At 35.8% G+C, this 25,708-nt stretch overlaps 1 protein-coding gene across 8 annotated transcripts in view; it reads right to left on the bottom strand.

The window, feature by feature from the left end:
* The window catches only part of ANKS1B (ankyrin repeat and sterile alpha motif domain containing 1B), a 448,571-nt gene that overhangs the window by 334,668 nt on the left and 88,195 nt on the right, over window positions 1–25,708 (bottom strand). For all 8 annotated transcript variants that reach the window (XM_063322734.1, XM_063322727.1, XM_063322733.1 and 5 more), the window contains 2 exons: window positions 23,099–23,274; window positions 1,580–1,720 (listed from right to left, as the gene is read on the bottom strand). In XM_063322734.1, the coding sequence (XP_063178804.1) occupies window positions 1,580–1,720; window positions 23,099–23,274 (317 nt within the window). The remainder of the gene's footprint in view (window positions 1–1,579; window positions 1,721–23,098; window positions 23,275–25,708) is intronic.

The raw sequence follows: 25,708 nt of genomic DNA, 5'->3' as shown, positions 1-25,708 counted from the left end.
AAAATTTATTAGTTCTCAGAGCAAGAAAGATGAGGTATTATAAGGTCGAGATTAAAAATATAAGTACAATGAATAAAACTAATTCAGAAGTCACTATCTTAAAACTTACATCATTCTTGGAATGGATCTCTCTTTATAAAAAGGTAAGAGATATCAAGCAACAAAGCTAACTATTCTATTTTTCAAATGCATTCCTCAATTTGATAACACACTTTACACGTACCTTATATTAAAAAGAAACAAAGAAAACAGAAATGTTTTTTTAAAATTAGGAAATCTCTCTATAATGGCATATATGTTCATCATAGGGAAGTTTAATAATAATTAACCCATAGGTGTTGCATATTTAGATAAGAAAAGTTCCATCGAAGAAATATTTTTGGAAAAAAAATTCTTAAAAATGTGTAATTAGTAACTACGGAACTCCTATTGGAAATCAGGATAATTCCGACAGCTCTGCACCTTGCCAAGTGTCTAAAATGATAGATAGTATGAAGGAGAAAACAGCTACTGAAAGGGGAAGGAATATAAAAGCTCCTTATAAAAAGATAGGGCCGTGCTCATTGTTATTCAAGCACATTAGTTGCCATATCCTGTTTCCATTGACTGCAGTGGAAGCTTTAGCATTGACTTCAAACAGGTGCAAGTCCCATGAGACTAAATGGAATAAAACGTACAGTCACGGCATGAAAGCAACAGTGTATAAAGTGTGGTGAGACAGGATACGTAATTCCAATCTGGTACACAAGAATCTGACAAAGCTATTTAAATGCAGTGCCAAGTAAGGATGCAACTGAAAAGACAGACATTTCTAAACAGAAATTTGGCAGGCCTACATTCAATGCTACAAGAAAAGTACAGGAAAAATGTTACAGAAATGAGAGTGCTAAACTATAGTCGGGGGAAACTGGAGACCCAGAAGCAGCAATAAGCATCATCCTGTTCTGTAGCAATACAATACCACTTGTTCAGGACACAGCTGTTGGCATGCCTTGGTGGATACTGCGGACTGGTCTGCTCTGAGAATTGCTGGGACTTAGACCCAAGTATATTACCATTTTTATTTATTCTCCTCTGTATTATCATGAGCATTTGAAAATGTTTGGGGACTTTTTTTTTTTTAAACTTACATAATCTTCAAAGAGAAGTCTTAGGCTATATTCTTACATGAGTTGAGTTATGCATGATGTCCTCAATTAATTCTATAAAGAAAGTAGCTGAGATGTCATTACATTAATTAGACTCTGGTCAAAAATAGAGTACTTATCCCAAAGGAAACTCTATGACTTCAAAATTTCTTTCCAGACTGAATATGAAGAGAAAGCTACGCAACATAAAAACTATCTAAAATAGGGGTAATAAATATCAAACAGTCTCAATATTAAACTCATCTGGATGAGCGTTATAGCAGGATGACCAAACCTTGACATTTAATTTTAAAACCGGACTTTGAGGTTCAAATGAAGACTGAAGGCAACAATTATGAAGGGAATAAGGCAAAACTAGAAATTACTGTAAGAGGTAAGACAGAGAAACTCTTCTATAGTTAATGTTTTATGATGAAAAGGTAAACACATACCTGTGCAAGCATGGGAAATCCCAGGTTCCTGCATCCATTACAAGGTGTCAATGCCTCCCATAAACCTGAAGGACCACAAGTATTTTCACCTGCATCATCATCTTCTTCCTCTCTCGGTGATAGGCATGTTGAAGAAGGCCTCTGTACATAAAGAAACAGTACTTTCAAATTAAACACAGTGATATATTGTAAAAAAAAAAAACATTTTACTTAAGGAAAAATAAAACTTAAAAGATTACCATTTATAAATTCCAAAAGATAAACTGCTATTTTAAATAAAATGTAACTACTCAATTGTCAATCTCCTGTATGAAAATCACACTTTCTAAGGAAGGTGCATATTGACCTATCTGCCATTATACTTTAAATATGATTTAACACAATATCCTACATTAAAAATATGTATTTGTTTTCTTCATTATCAAGTAATTGGCAATTTCTACTTCATTTTACTTTAAAATTTGCTTTAATATCATTAAGATAACCCCCAAAAAACCCCAAACTAACATTTATATATATATAAAAAAATACTATCCCTAAGAAGGAAATAATATAAGCTAAGGGGATCTTGCTTCAATGGTCATCTGTTGTGCTCAGAAAAGAAAAGTACAGCTGTATTATATTTGCCTGATCAGTTCCAAGGTTTTTGCAGAAAAAAGATAAATTCAATCAATATGAGATTTTGATTTTTATTTTTTATTACCAACAATAAATGTGTTAGCTCACCTTGTAGGCTAAACCAATTTATTAAAAATGACCTGTCTTATTTTGTTTCATCCACCAGAAGGGAAGAAAGGTATGGGAAAAAGTCATTCAGTTGTGAGCATTAAGGCTTCTGTAGTGGTCTCAGTGATAAGGGAAAAATGCTGATTTTTGCTTAAACCACAATCCTATTTTTTTGTGGCAGCCAGAAACAGGAAGAGTAGACAGTCCCAATTTATTGATATTATTTTGCTACACAGGATAGTCCATCCCAACTGAATGAACTGCAGTGGTAACTTTTATTGATTTCAGAAGAAGGAAGAGGGAAGTTAAGCCTGTAATGAATGATTTTCAAAATTTCATGTTAAAAAACATTATGACAACAAAACCCTGATACATTTTACTCACATCTTAATTCTTTGTATTTAAATTGGAATACGTAATAGCTTTTCTAGCCTGCTTGACATTTGTTTGTGCAGCCTACCGGATATTCAGATACTAAATGCTGTCTTTAGGAAAGCTTGTTTATCTTAAACAATCTTTCAGAAATGGCTGGACTTTTGCCTGACCAACGTAATGCTGTTTGAGAAATGGCTGACCACATCTATTAACCTGGTGGTAACATTAGCTCTAAAGCACTGCTATGAGGCCCATATAAAAATAATGAAAAAAACCAAACCACTTAACAGCAGATTATTTCAGTCAATAGAATAAAGAAATGTGTGGAGTCTGCTGTAAGAAAGGGAATGCAGAGGTGAAGGAAAATTAGGGGGGCAAAAGAAGTGAAGAAACAGCAGCAGTTCTGAAGATGAACACAAGCTGATGGAAACCGTAAGAGAAGCAAAGGCACTGCACAGACAGGAACTAACTCAACTTCTGTAACATCTGAGGAACATTTAACCTTTGACTCTTGTGCTAACTTCTGATACACAGATGTGAAGATCTGGTTGGTATACCATTAATTTAAGTACAAAAAAATATTTCTAAATTCTATTTCAGCTCACTCACCAAAGATGAGAAACACGATATGCCCATCGCTACTAGTCAGATTCCCCTCAGTTAGAAAATGGTTGTTCCCTTATTGCAGACTTCATGAATCTATCCCTATCTTCTGAACTTAGATGGATTTATTTACTTTTTACTTTTAAAGTCAATTTCTAAAACATTCTTAGCATGATATTTCATGAGGTTATTTTGACAGTCAAGTGGTACCACGGAATGTGTTGCCATAGCAACCAATATTCCTACAGAGATTATTAAAAGGATTGAGTTAACTCTGCAGAGTGTGGGTCGTGAAGGACTATTATTGCTATGCATTTGCATAGACAAAGGAAGCAGACTACAGGTCTTTCCCTTCTATTTATGATGTCGTCTTCCATGGTGGTTGCCCCACATTTATATTTTAAATCTCAGAATTGTTGCACCGAAGAATAAAGTGCTTCTTGTCCCCCGGAGCAAAAAGCAAAGAACTGCAGCAGTGCTAGGTACAGGAAAGCCGGTTAACACACATTAGCTGTGACCTTACAAGCCAAAGTAAGTGAATGAAGACAAAAGTCACCCAAAAAAGTATAGTCAATGCACTCTCTAAAGATAAAAAAAAAAAATACACACACATAATATCAGAGAAAATTTTTTAACACAACTAAAGGAAGATAAATAATGAAATTCAATACATCATAGCAAAAAGACTATTGAACAATAGAAAAATACGTAAGCAGAATGAAAGAGAGTTGTAGTATTTCCATTAGTTTTATTTTATATAAATAGCCTAAGATAGAGGGTGGATCACACAAATTTTAATTAATGTTGTCAATATGAATGAGAAGAAGTGGGGGATATTATATAGGCAGATCTCCTAATCATTCAAAAAAGGACCAGTTGATGTCAGAGTGCATTAGACACACTGTTGGAATAAATTGACTAGTACTCTGATGCAACTAGACAATCCAGGTGTGAATTACATGATACATGCTAATTTAAAGACTACTGCAGAGTAGGGTTGGCACTTTTTATACTTAGTGACTGACTTCTGTCTTCTTGCCCAGATTTCTGCTGCTGATAAAGCACTAAAATAGAAGCATTAGGAGAAACGTATGCGAACAGTCAAGAAACAGTTATCACTATCACCTTTCTCTCCCATCCCTGCTGCCTGAAGTCCAGCTCTTCCCAGACACAGGTGTAAAGGGGTAAGTGGGAGTTGCTGCAGGGATAGAGCTGCAGTAAAGAGAGGCGAAGGAGTTAATAGTTGCATGAGAGAAAGGGGAGTCAGAAGTGCCCCAAATGGGGTAGACTGGGTTTGCATACCCTGGGGAGAGGGATGAACTTGGTGGAGACAGGTGAGATACAGAAAGATCTGCAATCAATCCACAGACCTCAGACTGTCACACACTCCCATAAAACTCGTGACCACCCACTTTCCTGCTCTTCTCTCCCAGCCTTTGTTCCTTTCCCAGAACTCCCTCATTTTTCTGTTCTGTTGGATAATTTAATTTTTCCTCCTCAGAGATCCTTTGGACACGAAAATCTAATTCTGTGTGTGCTGCTGGGAAGCCTTGAAATAGCCCTGTGGGAAGAGTTTTAGTGAAACCAAAGTTATTTATGCCCCATTCTCAGGAAAAAAAAAATAAATAAAGAGAGAGGAAGAGATTTCTGTCACCTAAAGAAAAACAGACACAACTGAGAACCTTTTATTCATGACTGTTTTGACTCCAAAAAGAAAAAGTAAATGTAGTTAGAAAATGGCACCTAGCTCATAGTTGCTTAATTAATTGAATTTGACATTATGAAATGGTGAAGTCGACATAAACTGTAATATTAAGCTTCCAAAAGGCCAGCTCTGCCTAAGCTTGAAGAAGCATAAGCATCATCATCTATCCTCAAACAAAACAGACAGAAAACCTTTAAAGATATTAGATACAACACATAAAAATGAAAAGTTAGTAGGGAAGCCACAAGACATTGATACAGAATAAAAGATTTAATAAAATTTCTGGTTTTTACTGGAACACTGAATTAAGTATTAAAAATTGTTTATAGCAGTAAGAGACTAACAATATAATTTCTCCATACATAAAAAAGAGATAATAATAATACAGCAGTAAGGGAGTGGTAAGATCTAGGATAAGGACATTGGACCACTACAATTAATGGTAAGTTTTCCTTGGACTCTACTGGGCATGACACATCTCTTCTATTTTTCATATCTGATGAGCATTTAGATTATGCCTTTGAAAATTTAGGTATGGAAGTCTTCCTCTTCATTTCTCCATCTACACAAAAGGCAAAATGTGCCCAGTATGATATGTTAGACTGAGGGATACTTTATTCTGTAAATAAGCTATTTGTTCTCCCAGTATATGTACATATGTCAGACTGGCTATTACAGTAACTTGACATCTCTCTCGTGATCTAAGAGAACAAGCCAATATTTAGCAACAGACAGAACGATGAGCCTAGACCAAAAAAAAAAAAAAAAAAAAAAAAAAAAAAATCAGAGAAAGTCTGTTCCACTCCTAAAAGTCAACAGGAAAAGAAAAAGAGATCACCTTTACTCTTAGCTATTTCTTAAAGCTACCAAGTTCACAGCTCAAGAAGCTTTAAGCCATGTATAAAACATACATAAAGTTTGGGCTTTCCTTTGTACAGATGTTAACGATTTCCTGACTACCATATGACCTCATTATCTAGTCAAGTTCTCTCTATGAATACAGTAAGTCATATAAAACCTCTTATTTCCTTTTATTCCCTCTTTCTCTCAGTTTTTAATGAAAACTGCTCTGCTTTCTGCCTTGACATTTGTAAGCAGCCATTGTTAGCAAAATGTGATTTAATTCCCTCATTTCAGGATACAAAGGAGACTTTCCTGTAGTAGTCCAGTGAAATCTAAACCCAAACATAAAAATCTTTCTTTACTTCTTGTACCTATTTTTGTATAACTATAATCCATTTGCAGAAGTATTGCAAACACCCTTTCAGACAGTATCCACTAGAGCAAGATAGCACCAAAACTGTAAAAGGTACAAAATAATAGGACCTTTACCATTTCCTATTGCATCATAGTTCTGGACACCGATGTTAACTATTCATTTATCTTGCAGTATACCACGTATTAAGAAAATAAGCTTTTTGAAATGGAGCAGCAAACATGAAATCCAGAAGGCAATATCCTTATTATGGAATGTAGAAAGCAACCAGACATTTGATAAGCTAAATGCTACTGCTCAGTCTGGAACAACGAAGTCAGCAGGAGGTTTCTTCTGAAGAAATAGTTTGTCAGACATAGAACCATGCAAATATTTCATATGATCTGAACCACTGGATTAGAGTCATACTTCTGCCTCTCCTTTGCCTGGCCAAAAGGACATGTAATTATGTTGTGAAATAGAAGCGAAAAAAATATAGTTCTATATGCTAATAACTCTAATTTTATGTTATACTAAGAACTAATAAAGATGGAAACTGTTCCTGAATATCCTGTATAAATTAGGCTGAGCAGGTTGTTTGCTGCTGCTTTCCCCAGCAGCTGTGGCAGCCAAGCCAGTGACAGCGGAGCTGGGATAGTGTTCCTGTGCTCTCAGTGCTCCCCCTGCTGCTGCCCAGGCTGCTCCCAGGGGAAAATGCCTGATGGATGCAGAAGAGAAAAAAGCAGCATTTGGGCTTGAAATGTAAAACCATCAGCTACTATTTTCCCACAGCAGGATCCCTCCATCCCAAAGGTACCCTTCTGGGATTCAGAAAGGATCCTGACAAGGAGGAGCCTCATTTACAGGACAGAAGGTATGTCTTACAGACAAAACATCCCGGTGGCCTGAGCACACCTTTCCCGCATCTCCCAAGATGGCCTTCTCCCTCCTTGGTGTTTTTCCATTTCCTACCCTCATTATCTTGTCCTTCACCTTACATTGCACATCTGCAGCTATTCTTTCAAAAATATGTTCCCAGTTTACATTTCTTTCATCATTTCATTCACTATGAGTCTGGTTAGAGTTTGATTGCACTTCCCGTACTCAGAAAGGGAATACCAGGAGAACAAGGTTGGTCTTGCGTGTAATGCAGCTGAATGCCGGAGAAGTGCACTCTGTATCTGCCTCTGCCATAATCCCTGTGGGATGCTGTGAACATGATTTGAACTTCCTCTGAGAAGGTCACTAAGTTTGTGTTCCATATTTCCTGGCTATATTGAAATTGTGAAGGCAAGTTTGCAAAAGTGCTGGGCTACATCAGGAATCAGCATGAGATATTCTGTGCCTTTTTTCAGCGGTACATGAGACTAAGCGCTGTGAAAATCCAAGCCCTACCAGTCCCAGACAGGAAGAATCCTGATCTCTACACCACTGCACATCAGCCAAGCTGCACGTGATAGCATTTTCTCACTGGGGCTCTGCAAAAAAGCCCAAACGACTTGTCTGAAGCAGTCACAAACTTTGAACTCAAGAACAGTAATGGCTGAACCTGGGAAGAAATTCCTGTAACTTGAAGTCAGCAGAGTCACAGTAACTTACTACATGAAACAGTAACACGTATTAACTTTAGGCAAACAGATTAATTCATACAAATGATGAAAAGTACATGAATGTGTAGTTACTGCCCCGCAGTGGGCAAGTGCTATTGACACCTATCATGATGCGCACCCCAGAAATTAATCATTCTGTCTTCAGAGCAGGATCTGACAGTACGCAGCAAATACACCCTGGAACTAGTTGGCAAGTACAATGCACACTGAATAAGGTCAAAATTAGAAGTCAAATGGGATTATAAAATGAATGAGTACCTCTGAATGAGTACTCAAAGCATTTCAATTTTTTTTTCATTCATCCTTGCATGCAACATAAATAATGACGATTAAGACAACTCTGAATCTTTGCACTACTCTCATAAAGGGATGCATACATACATGATATGACAAAAGTTTTAGGATTTAAAAACCTAGGAAGCTATTAATCAGAAAATACCAGGTATAAATTAAAAAAATATACCTTTTCTTCCATTGATAAAGCGATTAATATTTTTGAAGACTTAAGATAGCTTTTCTTTTGTTAAAAAAATAACCATAAAAGAAAAAAGTGGCCCAGCAACAGACTGTCAGTTTTTAATAAAAAGGTTGATCTTGGCTAATTGATTTTTCACTAAACATAAAAGCTTTTGAACTGAGTGTGGTAATCTCCATACGAAGAGTATTTCATCTCTATATAAAAACCACTACTAGGACGCTCATGTTTAGTGATCTGATATTTTGTGTGTATATCTTAAATGCAAAGCAAAAGACACTTCAATGTATTTCAGTAAGAATCTTCACTTTTCTCTAATTCCTGTTTAATTTTGCCATATTGGTGAAGATTTCCAAATGACAGAAAACTCAAGAATTCAATAAATCAAAAAATTGCAGAGAATGGAACACTAAGTGCTTTTAGTAATTATAATTTAACCATAATTAGAAGGTATTTTTTAAGAAAGATGTAATAGATGGAACCTATAGAATTTTCATTTTTAAGTATCTTGGGAAGCATACACTGCATTTGTTTTTCAGTGTGAAATAAACAGGATGAAGTATTAGCTGCTTAAAGCTGCAATATGCAGTGTCCTGATTCAAAAAAAGCACTTAAAACATCATTCTTTTAAACTAGTTCGAACTGTTTGAAAGGTAAGCATTTAATATGGGCTATTTTTTTAAATCTATCGATTAAACTAATTTTGGGATTGTTTAATCTATGGATTAAGCTAGTTGTCTTTAATGCATGGAAATACAGGCACTTCCACAACTTACAACTTACTTCATCCTATTATCTGCGTTTGGGACAGGACTGAATTGTCTTCCAAATTAATTTCTCCCTCTTAACATTAGGTAAAATAAAGTGAACCTGTGTTTTAAGCACTTGTCTAAATTTGAGCATGTCCCTAATACTCATAAATCAGACTATTTGCACACTTAATATTAATTTCAAATGCTTAGTATCAAAGTGCTTTGCTTGACCAAGGAAAAAGAACTTAGCACATTGAAGCATGAAGCCCCAAGACAGAATTCAAACCAGCAAGCCATATAGACAGCAAGGACACTTTACGCTACAGAAATCCTTTTCTAGGGATGCTTTTCCATCCCACAAGCATAGTAGATTTGACCTAAGTTGGTATGTAGGAAGGGTATACACAAATGTAGGCTGTGCAAAAATGCAGGAACTGGGTAACTTTTTTTGTGAGCCTTGAAGTTTAAGCACATGAATAGTTCCAATTAACTTAATGGGATTTCTCATGTTAATGACAGGCTTATGTGTCTCCCTGAATCAATATGCACATGACTCATTCCAAAACGTGACTCACTGTGAAAAACTCATGTACCAGTTGAAAAAGAAGACACTGATAATGAAGGGTATAGGAGCCTGCAGAAAAGCAAAATCAAGTGTTAATATTTTTAGAAATATTAAATAGAATTAAAAGCTTAAACATGTTTACGTTTGCATAAAGGAAAAAAAAAAATCAAAGTAAAGACCAGCAATTTTGGCTTTAAATGTCACAGAAAGAAAATACTGCTTGGAGAATAACTACAGAGGCATCTCTGTATTTAACATCCCTATGCTATCTGAATGTTATCATATAACATTTGAAAATCTCAGTGCAATGTAACTGCAAAGCAAATCAGCTGTAAAACATGTATTTCTCTTTTTTTAAAGTTGTGAAAGAGAGGGTGGATAAGTGGGTGGCAGAATGATTAAACTTATAGAAAATACATTATTTGTCATGAAATAGAGCAGAAGGAACAGAAATTAAAGTAGGGGGAAAATCAGGTGGTAAGTGAGTAGGCAGAAGTCACCACTTTATTACTCCTCCAGTGCACAGCTTTTTATTTAGCATACATATTCTAAGTAAAAGGGTGTTACTGAAAATGCAGTTATTATTCCATTAAGTTGCTGTTGGCTTAATGAAGAACATAAGAGAAAATCATACCTGAATAGACAAAGCCTATCTAAAGATGAACTACATACAGCACTGAGTTAGTCATCTGAAGATGAATGCTGGTTAAGAGTGGATAATCAAAAAGGCCTTGAATATGTTTGTAATAAATCATCTACAGATCCATCAGCAACAGATCACTAGCAGTTTACCATACTGTCACCTAAGCACTAAATAGAATATAAAAACAATGCAGTAGAGTATCTGACAATCAGTTGAAATGTCTTAACAGCTAAGTCAGTGTGCTATAGAAGTTGAAGGCCTAACTGGAAAAGATCAGTCAAATAGTAATCTACCTTTTGATCTCAGTAAAACATGCAAGAGTTCAGACTCTTCTGAGGTATTAGGAAAAAAGGATCACACAGAGTGTGTGTGTGCGCGTGCAAGAGATGCAGAATACTATCAACTGGACAACAGCTCTCAATGCAGCCTGATTTACATGGCAGGTGGAAGTAAAATTCAAAATCATCTTCACTAGGGGGGCAAAGGTTTTGCTATGGCTGGCAGGAAAACCCACAAATGTGAAGCTCACATACTACAAGCTGCTCCTTTTTCTTGTCTTATATAATTAAAACAGTGATTTCACTGCAGTCAGCTCAACAACCAGTACTACCAGCAGATTTAGGACAGTGGTTGCTCCTTCTGTGCTAGCTCATCTGTACTGCTCTTTTTGCCTGTGGTAGATTCAACATAGTAGGTACAGATCTACTGCAATACAAATACACGTTTATGTTGTTTTCCAGACATACTCATAGGCAGCTGAAGAACTAATACTTAAATTCTTTCTTCAGCCAGTCATCATACAGTGTCTTAAAGGTCCTGAAAAATACAGATAAACAAGTCAGTCAGTAACATGCCTTCATCTATAACTCCTGTGTAACACTGTATTTCTTATGAAGTACCTATGGCTAAATAAGTGATCTGTCAAAAGTATTTAGATTCCTTAAAGGAAACATCATTTTTGACAGAGACAAGAGCAAGGTAGTAAATATTCCAAAACCCATACGGAATCAACTACTAATAATTAAAAAAAAGACCAGCATAGGAATAAAACATTTTTACATTTTAATATTATTTTTGTCTAAGATTGACAGGCAGTGCTGAAGCTGCTTTTTTGCAGGCTGTGAACAGTTCATATTCTAGATATATTGGGCAGAGCACCAATATCCACAGAAATAATAGCAGTAGTATTAATAGAAACTGCTCAATCTCAAATAACTACTGAAGCAAATAAAATTGAAGAGCCTCTTCTCAGGTTTTCCCTTATGGCACTAAAATGAAACTTACAAGTTTAGGAAGGACAGATGCCAAGAGAAAAGAAAATAGATGATCAAAAATGGTGTAAGTCATTCAACTCTCATATCCCTCTGGAAAAGTAAAGAAACTGGTGTAAAAACAGATATGTGCCTGGTTAAGTAACCATGGTTTCTGCTTCTAATCTCAATTTAAAAACTTATTCCACTGAACTCAGCCAAGGCTTTCAATACATAGTGAAGTTACAGAAAAGCTAAGGGGTGCATTTATAGCACACTGTTGAACTGTATTAATTCCATGGGCAAACATTTCTAATGCAGGGTTAATATTAGGCAGTTGCCCCTTAATTCTGAGTTACTCATCTTATATTTTGGAGAAGTATAAGAATCTGGTAGAATATATTTTTTCTGCTATTCATTTTCTACTTGTTGAGCTTATTCACAGGGACTGAAAAAAATCTACCAACAGAATGCAAAGAAACTCTATGCCATGAGTGGTCAACTACTTCAAGACTTAAAGACAAAAATGCTTAATCCTTTTCATCTGTCAATTATAAAATAAATGTGCTTGTTGCCATTAGGATAGAATAAAAATGAAATTAAGCAAGTAGCACAAACAAGCTGCCCAATGTTCTAACTTCAGCTACTACACAATTTTTAAAGAAAGCATTCTTTTATATTAGCTTATCATTAGTGGTCATTTTTCCCCTGTGAAATACGGCAGGATATTTACCATTAGCATTACTTGTATATCTCTAATTAAGAGGAAGCGAAGAAGGAAAACTGGGACTGCTGCTGCTAAGAGACCACCTACTCGAACTTCAAAAGAATCACAGAACACGATATAGTGATACCATACATTTACACTTATCTCCACCCCTTAATGGATCCTGTAGGGGTTCCCATAGCTCTGATGTATTACTAGGCTCCATCTTCTGTTTATACCATACGGATAAAACTATGCTCTTCCCCGCCCTGCAGAAAACAACTGAGAGGCATACCCATATGGTTCTCACTCTTCTCGTGCATTTCCTATCAGACGGTGATCATCAGGCTTTACTGTCAGCTCCAAGCTTAGTGACTTAATTCTTATACTAATAGAGCAGACATGAAATCAGTTTTGACTTTAGGTATATACAAAAGATGTTTCAGATTTTCAGGTTTTTTTCCTCTATTGTATGTATCCTGTTGGCTAGGTAGAACACTCATTTATTCTAAGGTCGCAATGTATTTAAAAAAAACACAATCAAACCCTCTTTGGTACCTGCTGACAACAGTGATAGAGTTCTAGAAATATTACAGAAATACCTGCCTTGTCACTCAAAAGCCAAAAAGTTCTAGACTGATTTATTCCTTATTTAAGATTGCAGGATAGAAAAAAGTACATTTTAAAGGATTCTTTCTCCTTCTTTCCTTATTCAGTTATCTTTTCCCTAGGGTAAATATCTTTATATGACTGTGAAAAATAAATCTCCCATGTGTTCAAGCTCAGGCTTGTTACAAACTATGAAAACTAATTTTTCAAGAAAGCAAAAATATGTTTTCAGAAATTAAAATCTAGCCATACTTAAATGTTAGAGAAGTCCTTCATATTCCTTACAGATCTTGTACATTGTTACATATTCTATTGCTTAAATATGATAAGCTACATAGATTACTAAAACTTCACAAACATTTCTCAACCCTTAATGTTAACACTACCAATCTACTGGAGGGACATCTGGATCTTAATTAAGTTGCCTCTGTGCTGAGGTCCACTGTCTATCTTCAGGCATTCTGCCTAGATTCTAAACGCCACTCCAGAACACCGTGACCTTCCAAGTCCTTTGTCACATCTGCCAGCCCCACGTAGATATCTCAGATGCTGACCAGAACAGCACTACATGCCTGTGTTTGGCAGCTGAATCCCACCATAAGCCCTCTAGTCAGCTGCATAAACACAGGCATCCAGCATCATTTTAGACACTACAGGGCAGCTGATGACTTAGCCACTGCTCCTGAAGGCATGACTGAGCCCATCTCAGCCCCACGCAAAAGGCACCTTGCACATCCACAGAGGTAATTAACGTTAAGGCTGCTGGATCCCACCTTTGGAATTTCAGCACCTACTTGTGATACTCTGATCAAATAGGGAAAAAATGAATTTTAAGAGAACCTTTTCATGATGAAAAGAACTTGTTCTTTTGTGAGGGAGAAGTCGAAAACCTGATTCTTGTTGGAACACTGGAGAGAAGTCTGAGGAGAGGAGAAACCAGAGGGAAACGCTTGGCAGGAATCCATGACAGATTTTTGGTAGACGTCTAGAGAAGGTCAGGGCTTGAGGGAAACATCTCTGGTGACTAGTAACAGCAAAAGTCATTAGTCTTCCTGATGATTTGGTTTTGTAATAACATGACAAAAGAGAGAAGTGAGGTTAATATTACAAAATCCACTGCCTGGGTGGAAATCTTGTGGTACTATCTTCTCCTTCTGTTCTTCAGAAGTGACTGAAATTCTCTCAGAAGATCTCAAATGAAGTTGGAGACCATAGCTTAAAAATGGACACCATGTTGTACTCTATTGCGTACTCATAGGGTGATGGACACTGAGATATGGAAGAAATGGAAGAGACTAGTGTTCTGCTATGCAAGCCTGGCAACAGTGTCCACAATGGCACAGGCAGCTCAGGGATGTTAAAAAAAAAAAAAAAAAAAAAAAAAAAAAAGAAAAGGCACAAATAGGCATGAAAAAGACGGTTCTCTAAAGCAATGAATAACACATGAGAAAAGATATTTAATTACAGCAAATATACTTCATATATTGGGAAGACGATCTCAAGATCAGTCCTGATAGAGTCCTCAGATCCTGGCTAATCCTGTCGAGATTAGTAGATTTCTTTGGTATTCATCTAAGTATAATGAAACGGAGGTTAGTCTTCAAATTACATATGTGCTCAGCAGTACAACATACGACAGTCTCTGAACTAACATGGTCCTTTTTGAAAAAAATGCAATAATCTACCGTGGTTAATTTAATAAAACATAGCTGTCCAACAGGATTCTTGAGTAGATAAAACATTACTAATCATTTCAAGAGCATCCTGAATTTACATACAGCTTTGTAGCCATAAAGACAAACAAGCTCTTTGATCTGAAAAGCTTATAATATAATGACTTTATATGGAAAAAATGCTACACCCATATCTGGGATCCTTATGTAAAAGAGATTTAACTAGGATGAAAGGGTCCACAGCAGGGCAAGTGAAGACGTTGGTAGCATGGCAAGATTTACGTACAAAATAAACTTGAAAATGCTAGGATTACTTAGTCAGGAAAAAGAAAGCTTGAAGAAAGAACAATCCTGAAGTATTGCAAGTTATGGAGTGTGCGCACAAATTATTTTATATTTGTTCTTTTCTACTCTGTGAGATTTTACTATATAAGGATAAATGGAAGCATATAGTCAGCTATAAAAGAAAATGCCCGTACATACAGCATACGTCCTGCAAAACATAGTAATACAGGGTCATTGCAGTAAACAATGTGACAGAATGGAGAAAAAGGATTAGATACATTTAGGATTCACCAGTGCAAGCTAAACACATAGCAGCATTCAGAGAGATTCATTTGTCTGTAAGCTATTTTCCTGCAAGTATCTGATAGTCAAGGAATTTGCCACACACATACATAATTGGACAGACTGGTTAAATATTCCAGAAAATCATTCAAGTGGAAAAGGAGCAGGTACTTTTTAATGCAGATTAGATGAACTGGTGGCTTGGACAGTTATACTTTACTCCATGTAGTTTAAAGCATACGAAGTGTTGTCATGTTTTGGGATTTTATAGTCTTAAATAAGTGCTGACTATCTCACAGGGTATGTCGATGCAGCACGCTGGAGGATTGTCTAGCAATACTTCTACCAGAAATCGCAGCAGCAGGGAGCTGCAGGCTAATTTAGTTGGCTGTGAAGCATGCCAGCGGGCAGATTATTCCATGTAGAGTTCCACATGGATGCTGTTAGGATCCCTCTAACACAGAAATCTTTACAACACTGTACTGAAGCACAGCATAACCTATAGACACAAAAAATAACCTGTTTTAATAACTACAGAACATAGGCTAGTAAAGGATACAATAAAAATGTCTGAACTTCCCTTGGCTAGGTAAACTACCTAACAGAAGGGACAAAAATTTGTATGAAGTCAGTACGTTTCACCCTGCTTCCCTTCAATCATCAGCTCATATTTAGATAGAATGTAGAAATCATTTTGTGAAGTAGCTTACAGCAAGTATATCATTCTATATTGACCAAGTGGATGCCTGGCACTAGATGTCACATTATAAATGTCTAACGAAAAAAATAACAGCAACAACAGTTCTTCTCAGTGGGAAATACCACTGTGTGCATTAGAAACTGGGACTAACAGATGGTTTTTAGTTGGGTGGTAGCTTTTAAAAACAATTTTTAAAGTTATATAATCTTATCTTCAGAGAGTGGGTAGACCTTCGCAACAAGGGAATCTTAAAAAGTAAGGTTTACATATCCTAGGAGAAATGGCCTTCATATTTTTATTTCCCACAGAAATAAGAGTCAGTATATGCTTGTAAAATGAGATTCATAACTATACTAGGTCTAAGAGTTAAAGAGCAATTTAATACAAAATTCTTGCAATGTCAAAATTTGGCAATACGTACATTATCTATCACGACTATAAAAAGGGAATTAAGTAAAGCAACAATATTCCAAACATTGACCCTCGGTACATTTCTTTTCCGTTCCAAACATCATAAATACCTGAAAAATGTCGTGAAGCTGTATTACCAAATTCAATAAATGTTACTATATTAAATAATTTAAAATTTATCTGCTTCTCTCCATGGAGTCCCAAACAATCAGGTCTGATTGTCTTACTATTCCCTAATGAATAAGTAACCAAAATTGTTTTGAATGTGTTTTTAATCTATCCTCATTAGTCAGCCATTGTATATACTTCTGGCTTGCTCATCATCATTATCATGTGGAATTTTGTGTCAGTCTCAATAATGCCTATATGCAAGCGTACAATATTGTTAAAGGCTACCACTTCTGATCCAAGACAGTAATCATTTTACTCCAGCATATTTGGTCACTCTTAGCTATTATAATACTTCAGCCCAGCCGTTATTTACTTAAGTGTTACATTAAAAAAATAAATCAGATTTATTGAATAATGCTACTAAATTGTTTACCTCAATATTCATCAACAAATTTTAGTGATTATTACTTTGTAAAATAATAAAATGTGCGTTTTTAATAAAAAATACTTGTTCTTTGCCTTAGAGAAAAAAAGAATAAGAATAACTGACTTCTAAACGACCATGCATAAATTTTCTCTCTAATATATTCATTCTTAGCCATCTTCTTTCAAAACCACACAATTCTATCCTTTCAAATCTCCCCTTAGATACAAACCAAACCTGATCATAGTTTTATTGCCTTTATATACCCTAATTGTTTTGATTTTTTGACATAAGAGAGTAAAAAGTGAATATTCTCTTTGAATATGTACCATCGTTATTTTCAACAACATTAATATAAGATGGTTTTAAGTATATTTTTTCCCCTCTCTCTTAATGTATATAAGTATCAGCTTCCCCTTCTGGATGACAGAAGTAAGCAGAAATTGACATTTATATGCCTGTGATGAAATCCAAATCTTTTTCCCGAGACTACACAGAACATTTCTTCATGTTTAAATTTAAATTACTGCTGCCAGCCTTTATTATCTATTATATAACCACATTAAATTTAATCAGATATACTGCTGCCACTTCTGTGAAATCCCTCTGTAGTGCAGTCGCTGTGATCCTACATGTTTTTGCTATCTTCAGTTTTATTCTGTAAGCAACAAAAACCAGGGGCACCTTATAACTTAATCACCTGGAACAAATACTAAGAAACGAGTAACAGCAGAGTTATGTTAAAGGATTTTAAGAGCACAAAAGCACTTTCTGGAACTGCGTCTTCTTTAATCTAAACTCATGTCACATATCCAAAGACACTCAGATATCGCATTTGCACTTGCAAATCAATAATGTAGTCTATGGATTATGCTTCTGAACACAATAGCATAAGTGTAAAAGTAAATATTGCAAGCAACCACCTCCCTCACAGGACTAAAGGGACTCATTTGAAGAAAATACTTCAGTTTGGACCTTCGGTTTTATTAAGTGTATATGGCAGATTTTTATTATTTTAAAAGTAGTTTTAGTTCAAAAATTCTCATGACCTCAAAAAATATGGAGAACAGTTATTGTTACTAAGTGAAAAGAAAAGAACACTCCAAATTCATCCTTAAGTAAGGACTGGAAATATAAACTTCTGAACACAGAATAAGAGGAACCTCTTTTAAAAGTCAATTTTAGGAAAAAAATATTAAAATAAAATACCAAATTTATGAAAGGAAAAGATTGAGATGTGTTGTAGCCAATATATACATCTCGCAAATATGTGTATACTCATACACACACATATGGAAGTGTAGAAGTTCTTAATATACTATTTTTTTGTTTTGCCATCACAGGCTGTCCAAAGAAAATAAGTAATATATCATTGTCCGGTATCCACAGGAATTTTTTCTTACATAGACATAAATCCCATACTTCTCTTTTCTGACACCTTTTTTTTTTTTTAAATTAAGAAGCACATTGAGAAAATACATTGCACTATATACAGCATATTTCTGTTTTTAATATGTTATTTAGAATAATTTGTTCTCACATGAAGACATACACAGGAACCTCAAACCTGACAAGAAACCGGTAGTGATATTAGTTCATAATCCAAGGACAGAGGAATCTAAAGCAATTTACTTGCAGGAGCTCAGGAAAATTCCTCACAATATACACTTCAAGATTCTTCTGTTCATTTCCCTGACACAATTTTTCAGGATCCCCGTTTGTGAGTTATACCTATTTAAATTTTCTTACTTTGTCTTGAATTCACACAGAGTGTTTGAATACACAGGCGATGTGTAACCTCTGTGTTTCAATATACTTCTAAATTTAGCCCTGATATTTTAGTTTGTAGTTTAAATTTATACCATGGTGTCCAATAAATTTTCCTCTTATAAGAATTACAGGTGTTTGTTTTCGAGCAGTTTGTACTATCAACTGTGTTAAAAATGCATTATTTAAACGCAGCAATGAAAAAAAGTTGGAAAACTCATATAAGATGGCTGCTTTTGTTCTTGAAATTACTGAGCCAGACTGCCATCTATTGGAAAATAAATATTTTTTAAATTATACTTTTTGAAAAAAACTGAAACTACTATAAGTTATTGTCAAAAGCTAATTTTGATAGCAATCACACTTAAGACCGCTTAAATTTTTTAAAAGGAAATGCCTAAGTTAACTAAACTGTGATACAATCAAGGATTTTCCTACATCTTTTTTCACCTCATGTTTTCTGGAATATGTTTTGAAGCACAGCACCTTTTCTGACTTGCTGAACAATCAAATCCTAGTTATTTGGAGTGAAAGCTCTGTGTTTAGCAAACACAGAAAATCTGTCATATGTCAGTACTGAACAATACACAAGTATGAAGCTTTCCCAGCTCACCTGTGCAGCAGCCATCAAGGTCTTCCATGTCTTTGCATGCACAGGGGAACTAAAGAGAATATTCCAGTCACAATGATCAAAACGGGGAAAAAAGGCAGAAAGGAACTGGGAGTGAAAATCTATGAATCCAACACCAACCCCACCCAGTGTACAAGCCTTTGAGAAAAACGGGCAATTCCAGCACATCAAAAGTACATCGAAACACAGCCAGAGCTGCAAAAATCAAGCACTGAAAGTATATAGTTTCCACTGTAGCTTTAACTAGACTTTCTTCAGTTTATTCTTTATAATGTACAAACAAAAGATCACATTAACTTATTCTCACCTGACTTTGTGCTATTCAGCAAACAAGAAATCACAGTTTTCACCCTCTTCATTAATTGCTCTCCTCATTCAGGAAGCTAACACAGTCTGCTTTTCCAGAACCCAAAAATTTTCAGTTTCCCTTTAAGCTTTTGGAATGGAAGTGTCCTGTGGGGACATTTTTACTCATCTCCAGATCTGTTCCTATTCACGTCTACACTGTGGTGTCTACTCTTATTCTCCTTACTTTTACTTACTTCTTCATTGTACCCTCCCTCTCCCAGATGTTCATGCCTTCCAGTCTTCAAGATCCTGCCCTTCAGTTGTCTTATACAGCTCTTCCATGTCCTGAGGAAACTTAAGAGTCAATGCAGACCTGACTAGTAATTTGGAATTAAGGTGACTAAACCCAAAATTTTCATCCAAAAAGCTCTTTTTCAGTTTCACCTAACCTCCGAGTTGTGCAAACTCTGCTTCTGATTTGACTTGAAGATACTATAAGCACATAAACCTCTGGTTTTGTTAATGCCTTACATTGCACATGTCACACACCTGGCAAACAGAAACATATTACGTAATAAAATGTGTAGTGTTTTCAATGCAAAGTTTTACGAAAAGAAGGAAATTCATTAGTCCAAACATACCAGAACTACTTGCTAACTGGTTGGATGACTAATTGTCCAATAACTCAGCAAATGGAAGAATGGATTCAATTCTCTCCTTGGCCTAGGAGAGTTCCAATCCACAACTTCTTCAAAAGAAAATGTTGTATTCTACAGGTGCTGCATCACTGAGCAACAAATAATGCAAGACATCTGAGGCCAGAAAAGGAACAGTGAACAGGGAGTCTTAAATCCTGCTGTCAGGATTGCACTGGTATTTTTCCAGTGGTTGTAAAACCCAGAAAGAATACTGGAAGGGATCAACAGGCTGGTGCTCGGTCCTTTTATTTGGGAGACTATAAATGCAATGTTAAACCCCACCCTTATGCCATAGAGAGAACTGAACCCCACTCTTGCACTTTCCAGATGAAGCTTTTTACTGTTAAATTACTGCATTAAAAAGCAAGCACCCCCACCACCCTTGTCCTAAACAAGAACAGTGAGCTCTGCTCTTTCAAATAAAAGAGGCTGGCACTTAGATTCAGGACAGAATTACAGACTGTGGATCCTAGAGAGACAGACACTCCTTTCTGCAGTCCCAAATCAATCTAAACCTTACTTGGCTAGAGCACTACCACAGGTGATTTGACTCTCTTCAAAAGAGCCAATTGTTAAAAAACCAAACCAAACCAAAACAAAAACACACTCTGCTTCCTGACATTTTCTCTTTCATATGCCCATGCTAGCCTCAGGAGGTGGCTCCTTATGCTTCTTGCTCCAACTTACCAAGTTTTTGACCCACAAGCTACTATTCCAAACAGGAACTCCCCAGTCTTGGCCTCCTATTTCTCTGAACAATAGCACGATGCAAAAAAATGCTGATGTCTCCTAGCGGCCAGTTCCTTTGCAGAATCTCCCCAAGGGTCACGAAGTGTCATGACTTGGGTTTTGAACCCTGTTCAGATCACTGGACTACAGGAGAAGGTGAAATGCCTGCACCAGTCACCATCTCTGGAAACAGCATTTGTCCAGGAAATGGCTTCATCTGATGCATTACTGGGACCTGATTTCTGCGCCTCTTCAGAGCTGATGCTGGCACAGCCAACAGTGAATAACAGAGAAGTCCCCACTTACTCTACCGAGATTTTTTACAGAAGCTTCCCAGGGAGGAGAAAACTAAAGTCAGAAAAAGCTGTAAGAATCCTTCTCTTCTTTAATATATATCCAAGGAAACCATTTCTGACTCCCCGTATCTATATGTGTCTCCACTTCTCTCTTTCTCTCTGTATCTCCACATTCTTATACATAAATATTCATTTAAGTTTCTTCAATCATCACACTACTGTCACACTTCTTCCACCACCATGCTTGCTGGTCCTGCCCCCGGAGTAGTTTGGCAGCATTCACCTTTTCAACTATTTTCAGAGCTAAACATATCTCTTCATCTTATTGCTTCTTCCTGATTATTCTTTGATGGCTCCTTACAGCACATGTGGGTTTTCATATCACCCATGCACCATACAGGGAGTCTACACACCAAGATAAGGCAGCATGTCCCCAAAACTAAAAGACGGCGTGTCAAAATGGGGTGCAACTTCCTTTTTTCGATGAAAGGCATCCAGGTAGCAACTGAACAGACTGAGTGACCTTAAAATACTTTAAAAAAAAAAAAAAGAAATGCATGTTTTGGATCAAACAGGAAAATCCCACATCACAGCAGAGTCCTCTCCATATAGGCCTGTATAGTTGGGCTTACTCTAGGGGAAAAGCGTGCTCTGCCCCGTACCCTGACTTTGTGTTGGGAGTGTGTACCCATCATCTTGATTCTAGTTTTCTTCGAAAGAATAGCTGGGTGCACTAGTAGAAGAGCCACAACATGCTTTAAACAGTCCCCATTTTTGAAGATTTGTTTTCACATCTAGTTCAATATACAAATAGATGGAATCTCAAAACAATGTATTGCCTAATTTACCTTTGTATTTGCTTGCTGCATGTAAATTACAGATTTAGTGTCCGAATACTTCTTATTCACATTACATTTCATTTAGGTCTGTAAAAATTTCAGTCTGAGTAGACAGATTATATGGATTACATTTTCTGCAAGACAACAGCTGAACAGATTTAAATAGCAGTTAGCACCGAAATACAGAGAGACACTAGAAAGATGTAGAATAATGTTTAAATGGGATCAGTACTATGTTCAGACTGACTTCAATATGGATCACGTACCTAATCATTCAAACCTCTAGAAGGGCTTTACAAAAGCACCTACTGCATTTCAAGGCAGCTAACCATCTTTTTAAATCTCATTCTCTCTACATATATTGTAATAAATCCTCTAGAACATAAAAGTCCTTAACTTGCCATGTTTTTCCCCACATATGAGAGCATAATTTTTCTTAACTTATGAAAAACATTAATTGAAATTTAGCACTTAGCATTTTCCCCTCCCCTCTGTGCTTTATTCCCTGGGCAATCCCATTTACTTACTTATCGAGGAAGCGAATTCAATTTAAAAAAGAAAAAAAAGAAAAACAAACAAAAATACCCAAACAAAAACTCTTGTTACAGTGTAAATAAAAAATGAATCCTAGAGCACTTTATTCACAGGATTAGTAGTAATGAAGTCATATTTTCCACTGTAGTTGGAAGTCACTGAACAGCAATTTTCAGTATTAGAGACTCAGTCTTTAATACAGTTAGGCTACTGGGAAAGCTATATAGTAATAAAACATATAAGAATCGTAACTGAAGATGCTTAGCTGCTTCTTTTAGGGGCCACTTCTGATCAGATTCTGCAAGTAGTTAGTATTCAGTATAGTACTGAGCATACAGATTTCAGTGGATTCCTAAAAAAACCCTCCCTTGCATTCCCCGCGCTCAAAAGAACAACTAACCTGAACTTTTCGTCATATTAGTGGGGTCATAAAAAGCCATTCTGAGCTATGGTAGGCAATATTGGTGTAAAATAAGGGGAACATCAAGTTATAAATCTGTAGCAGTGCATGCTATATTATTTTTTCCCTTATTACGTTCGACTTGTACTTCAATCTTGTACCTTTTTCTTTCTTGAATGTGCCATAAATAAAACAGATATAACTGAATGTATTGTCTTTGTATCCCATCTTACTTACTACATTAAGCTTGGTTTGGCTTCCACTGGTCATAAGTTCTTCCTCTGATACTTTACTAAAATTGTCCAGATAATGTTCTGATATTGTATGAGACAGATCTTCAAAAGAGTATTCCTTTTCTTGGCACAATTTGATTTCATCTAAGAGCTTTGATAATTCTCCAGTCACAGCTTCACCTTTAAAAACAGATACACCATTAGTCAATAATTGGAATGCCAGGGGTAATTTATGACTAAAAAGGAAATGCACATTCTTTAAATTTTATTGAGTATTTGTTATATTCCATGCCTTATCACCTAAACAGTGATCTTCATGCACAATTCTCCTCTCAAAAATAATAGCATCTCGTTCCAGAATAGGAATCACAGGAGGTAATCTACATACTTCTGCATTCCCCTATACCTTGCATTTAATTAGGATGAATTACAATATACACTTACACTTTCTCTGTTTTCTAATCCTGAAAGTTGGCTAGAAATAGCAACTATCCAAAAATGTAAAATTAATCCAGGACAGGAAAGTTTCTACAAACATACAAAATCAATGTCCTGTAGTCTGCATTGTGTTCATTTTTGCTGCTGTGATCTACTAATACACTACATAGGTTCCATAACCTGTAAGTAGGTTGGAACTGATTTTCAAGAACCTGTTCCATCAAAGTAGCCATGTTTCATAAAAAATTCTTGCTCACTTTCCCAGGACTAAGTGGAATGGTGGAAGGACATACTGGGCAAAATTCACAAGTTTAAAACATGCCTCGTTACAGCAATCTACCAGAAACCCGTATTCAGTGCATTCTGCATTGTGTTTCATGTTTTCTCCTTAACTTATCAGATATCTTTAGTCAAGAAATCTACCAAAATAGTAAGACAACAGGCTTTTAGGTCTATACTAACTGAGGGTCTCTATTAGAAATACTAGTAGTAATAAGTATTAGAATCACGTTGAGTGCTAACTTTTCTGCAAATAGCCCACTGGCAGCAGCAAGACCTCTACAGAGTACAAAGCTACTTGTTGTGAACAATTGCATTAGGTTCTGATAATCTAGTGCATACGTGTTACACAGCTACCTTCAGCAAGAGCAATGAAAATGTGAGTGAAGGCCGTTTTTCCAGGGGCAAATAAGAAACCCCTTCTCTTGCCCAGGTTTACAAGAATCACATTGTTGGAAACTTCAGTTCTTAAACTTGATAAAATACAGAGATAATTCCATTTTACTCCATCTTTGGGAATAAAATATTGAAAAGGAAAAACAGAGTGATTATATTAAGCTCAGCATACATAAAACACACATACGTACATTCATGTAACTAAAGAAGACCCAGATAAGATTATATCTGCTAGGTTTAGAGTTCTTTTTGTGTTATATTTCTTCATAGTCACTGTTTGTTATGCTAGGTAAATGTAGATATTCTAAAATATTTTCTAAATTACAACTATTGCCAGTTATGACTGAAATTTTCAGAGCCAAGAACAGAATTTGTAAATGAAAAGAATCTAATTACCTTTTAAATATCTAAGTAACAGAAATTTTGTGTTCAAAGCCCTTGTTACTGTTAGTCAACGGTATCTTTGCATGAAACTTAAAAATTAAATACAGATATAATTTTGTTTATTTATATTCTGCTTTTTAATTAGAAAGTTGAAATTATTCCAGATTAAGTTTAATAATAATAAATAAAAAATAAATAAAAAATTGGAAGTAAAATACCTAAATATTAAGAACTATTCTAAAATCCTGACAAAGTGCCTTAAAAAGGACCAGGACTACTGTTTCCTACAGAACCATGTTCACGTACCCAGTCCCATGTTCTCCCACATATGGCCTGCAATACTTCTTACTGGGCAAGAATGAATTCTGTGTGACAAAATAGGAACTGCAAGGGTGCTGACTGACCTGTGAGTCTGTGTACACTTACACACTGTCAGAACAAATGCATAAAAGACAAATTTTTGCCTATTTCTTTCAGTGAAGGTACTAATTAAGGTCTCTATCCAGCTGTTTTCATGAAATTTACAGAAAAATAATTGATACTGCTATGTCTCTTCCAAATTTGGTTTATATTATTTGAAATTAGATTGTCAACGAATGGCAGACAGATGGATGGGAGGCACAATCAAGTACAGTTTCTTTCCTTTAGAATCAGATTACACAATAGACAAGCAAAAGCCAACTAGCACATTTTACAGTATTTATGCCTTGAAAGTCAATGTGAGATCATGACCGTATCATTAAGAAGTAAAACATATTTTAAAAATATTTACTACTTAATTTCAGGACAGACATTTCTATTGCATAGGGTAATAGGCTTCATGATTCTACTAATCTCAAAGGAACTATTTATCTTCATACACCATATGTCTGGTAAGTACCCCAATGGGAAACATGAATGGAACTAGTGCATTTCCTTACTATCACCGTGAAGATCATAATCTGGCATGCAGCAGTAAACTTAGTTTTCTCATTAATGAAAACTGTCCCTGTAAAGGTGTTTCTTTTAAAAACAAAAACAACAACAAAAAAAACACCACAAAGAAAACAAAAATAAAACACGCACACCCCAAAAACAAAGAAGAGAGGTTTAGTTATTTGCCAGCAGTTGATTACAT

This window comes from Chroicocephalus ridibundus, chromosome 1, assembly GCF_963924245.1.
Source record: "Chroicocephalus ridibundus chromosome 1, bChrRid1.1, whole genome shotgun sequence".
In the NCBI taxonomy this organism is placed as follows: domain Eukaryota; kingdom Metazoa; phylum Chordata; class Aves; order Charadriiformes; family Laridae; genus Chroicocephalus; species Chroicocephalus ridibundus.
The sequence above is the reverse complement of the archived record's forward strand: the minus strand, read 5'-3'. Positions and strand labels throughout refer to the sequence as shown.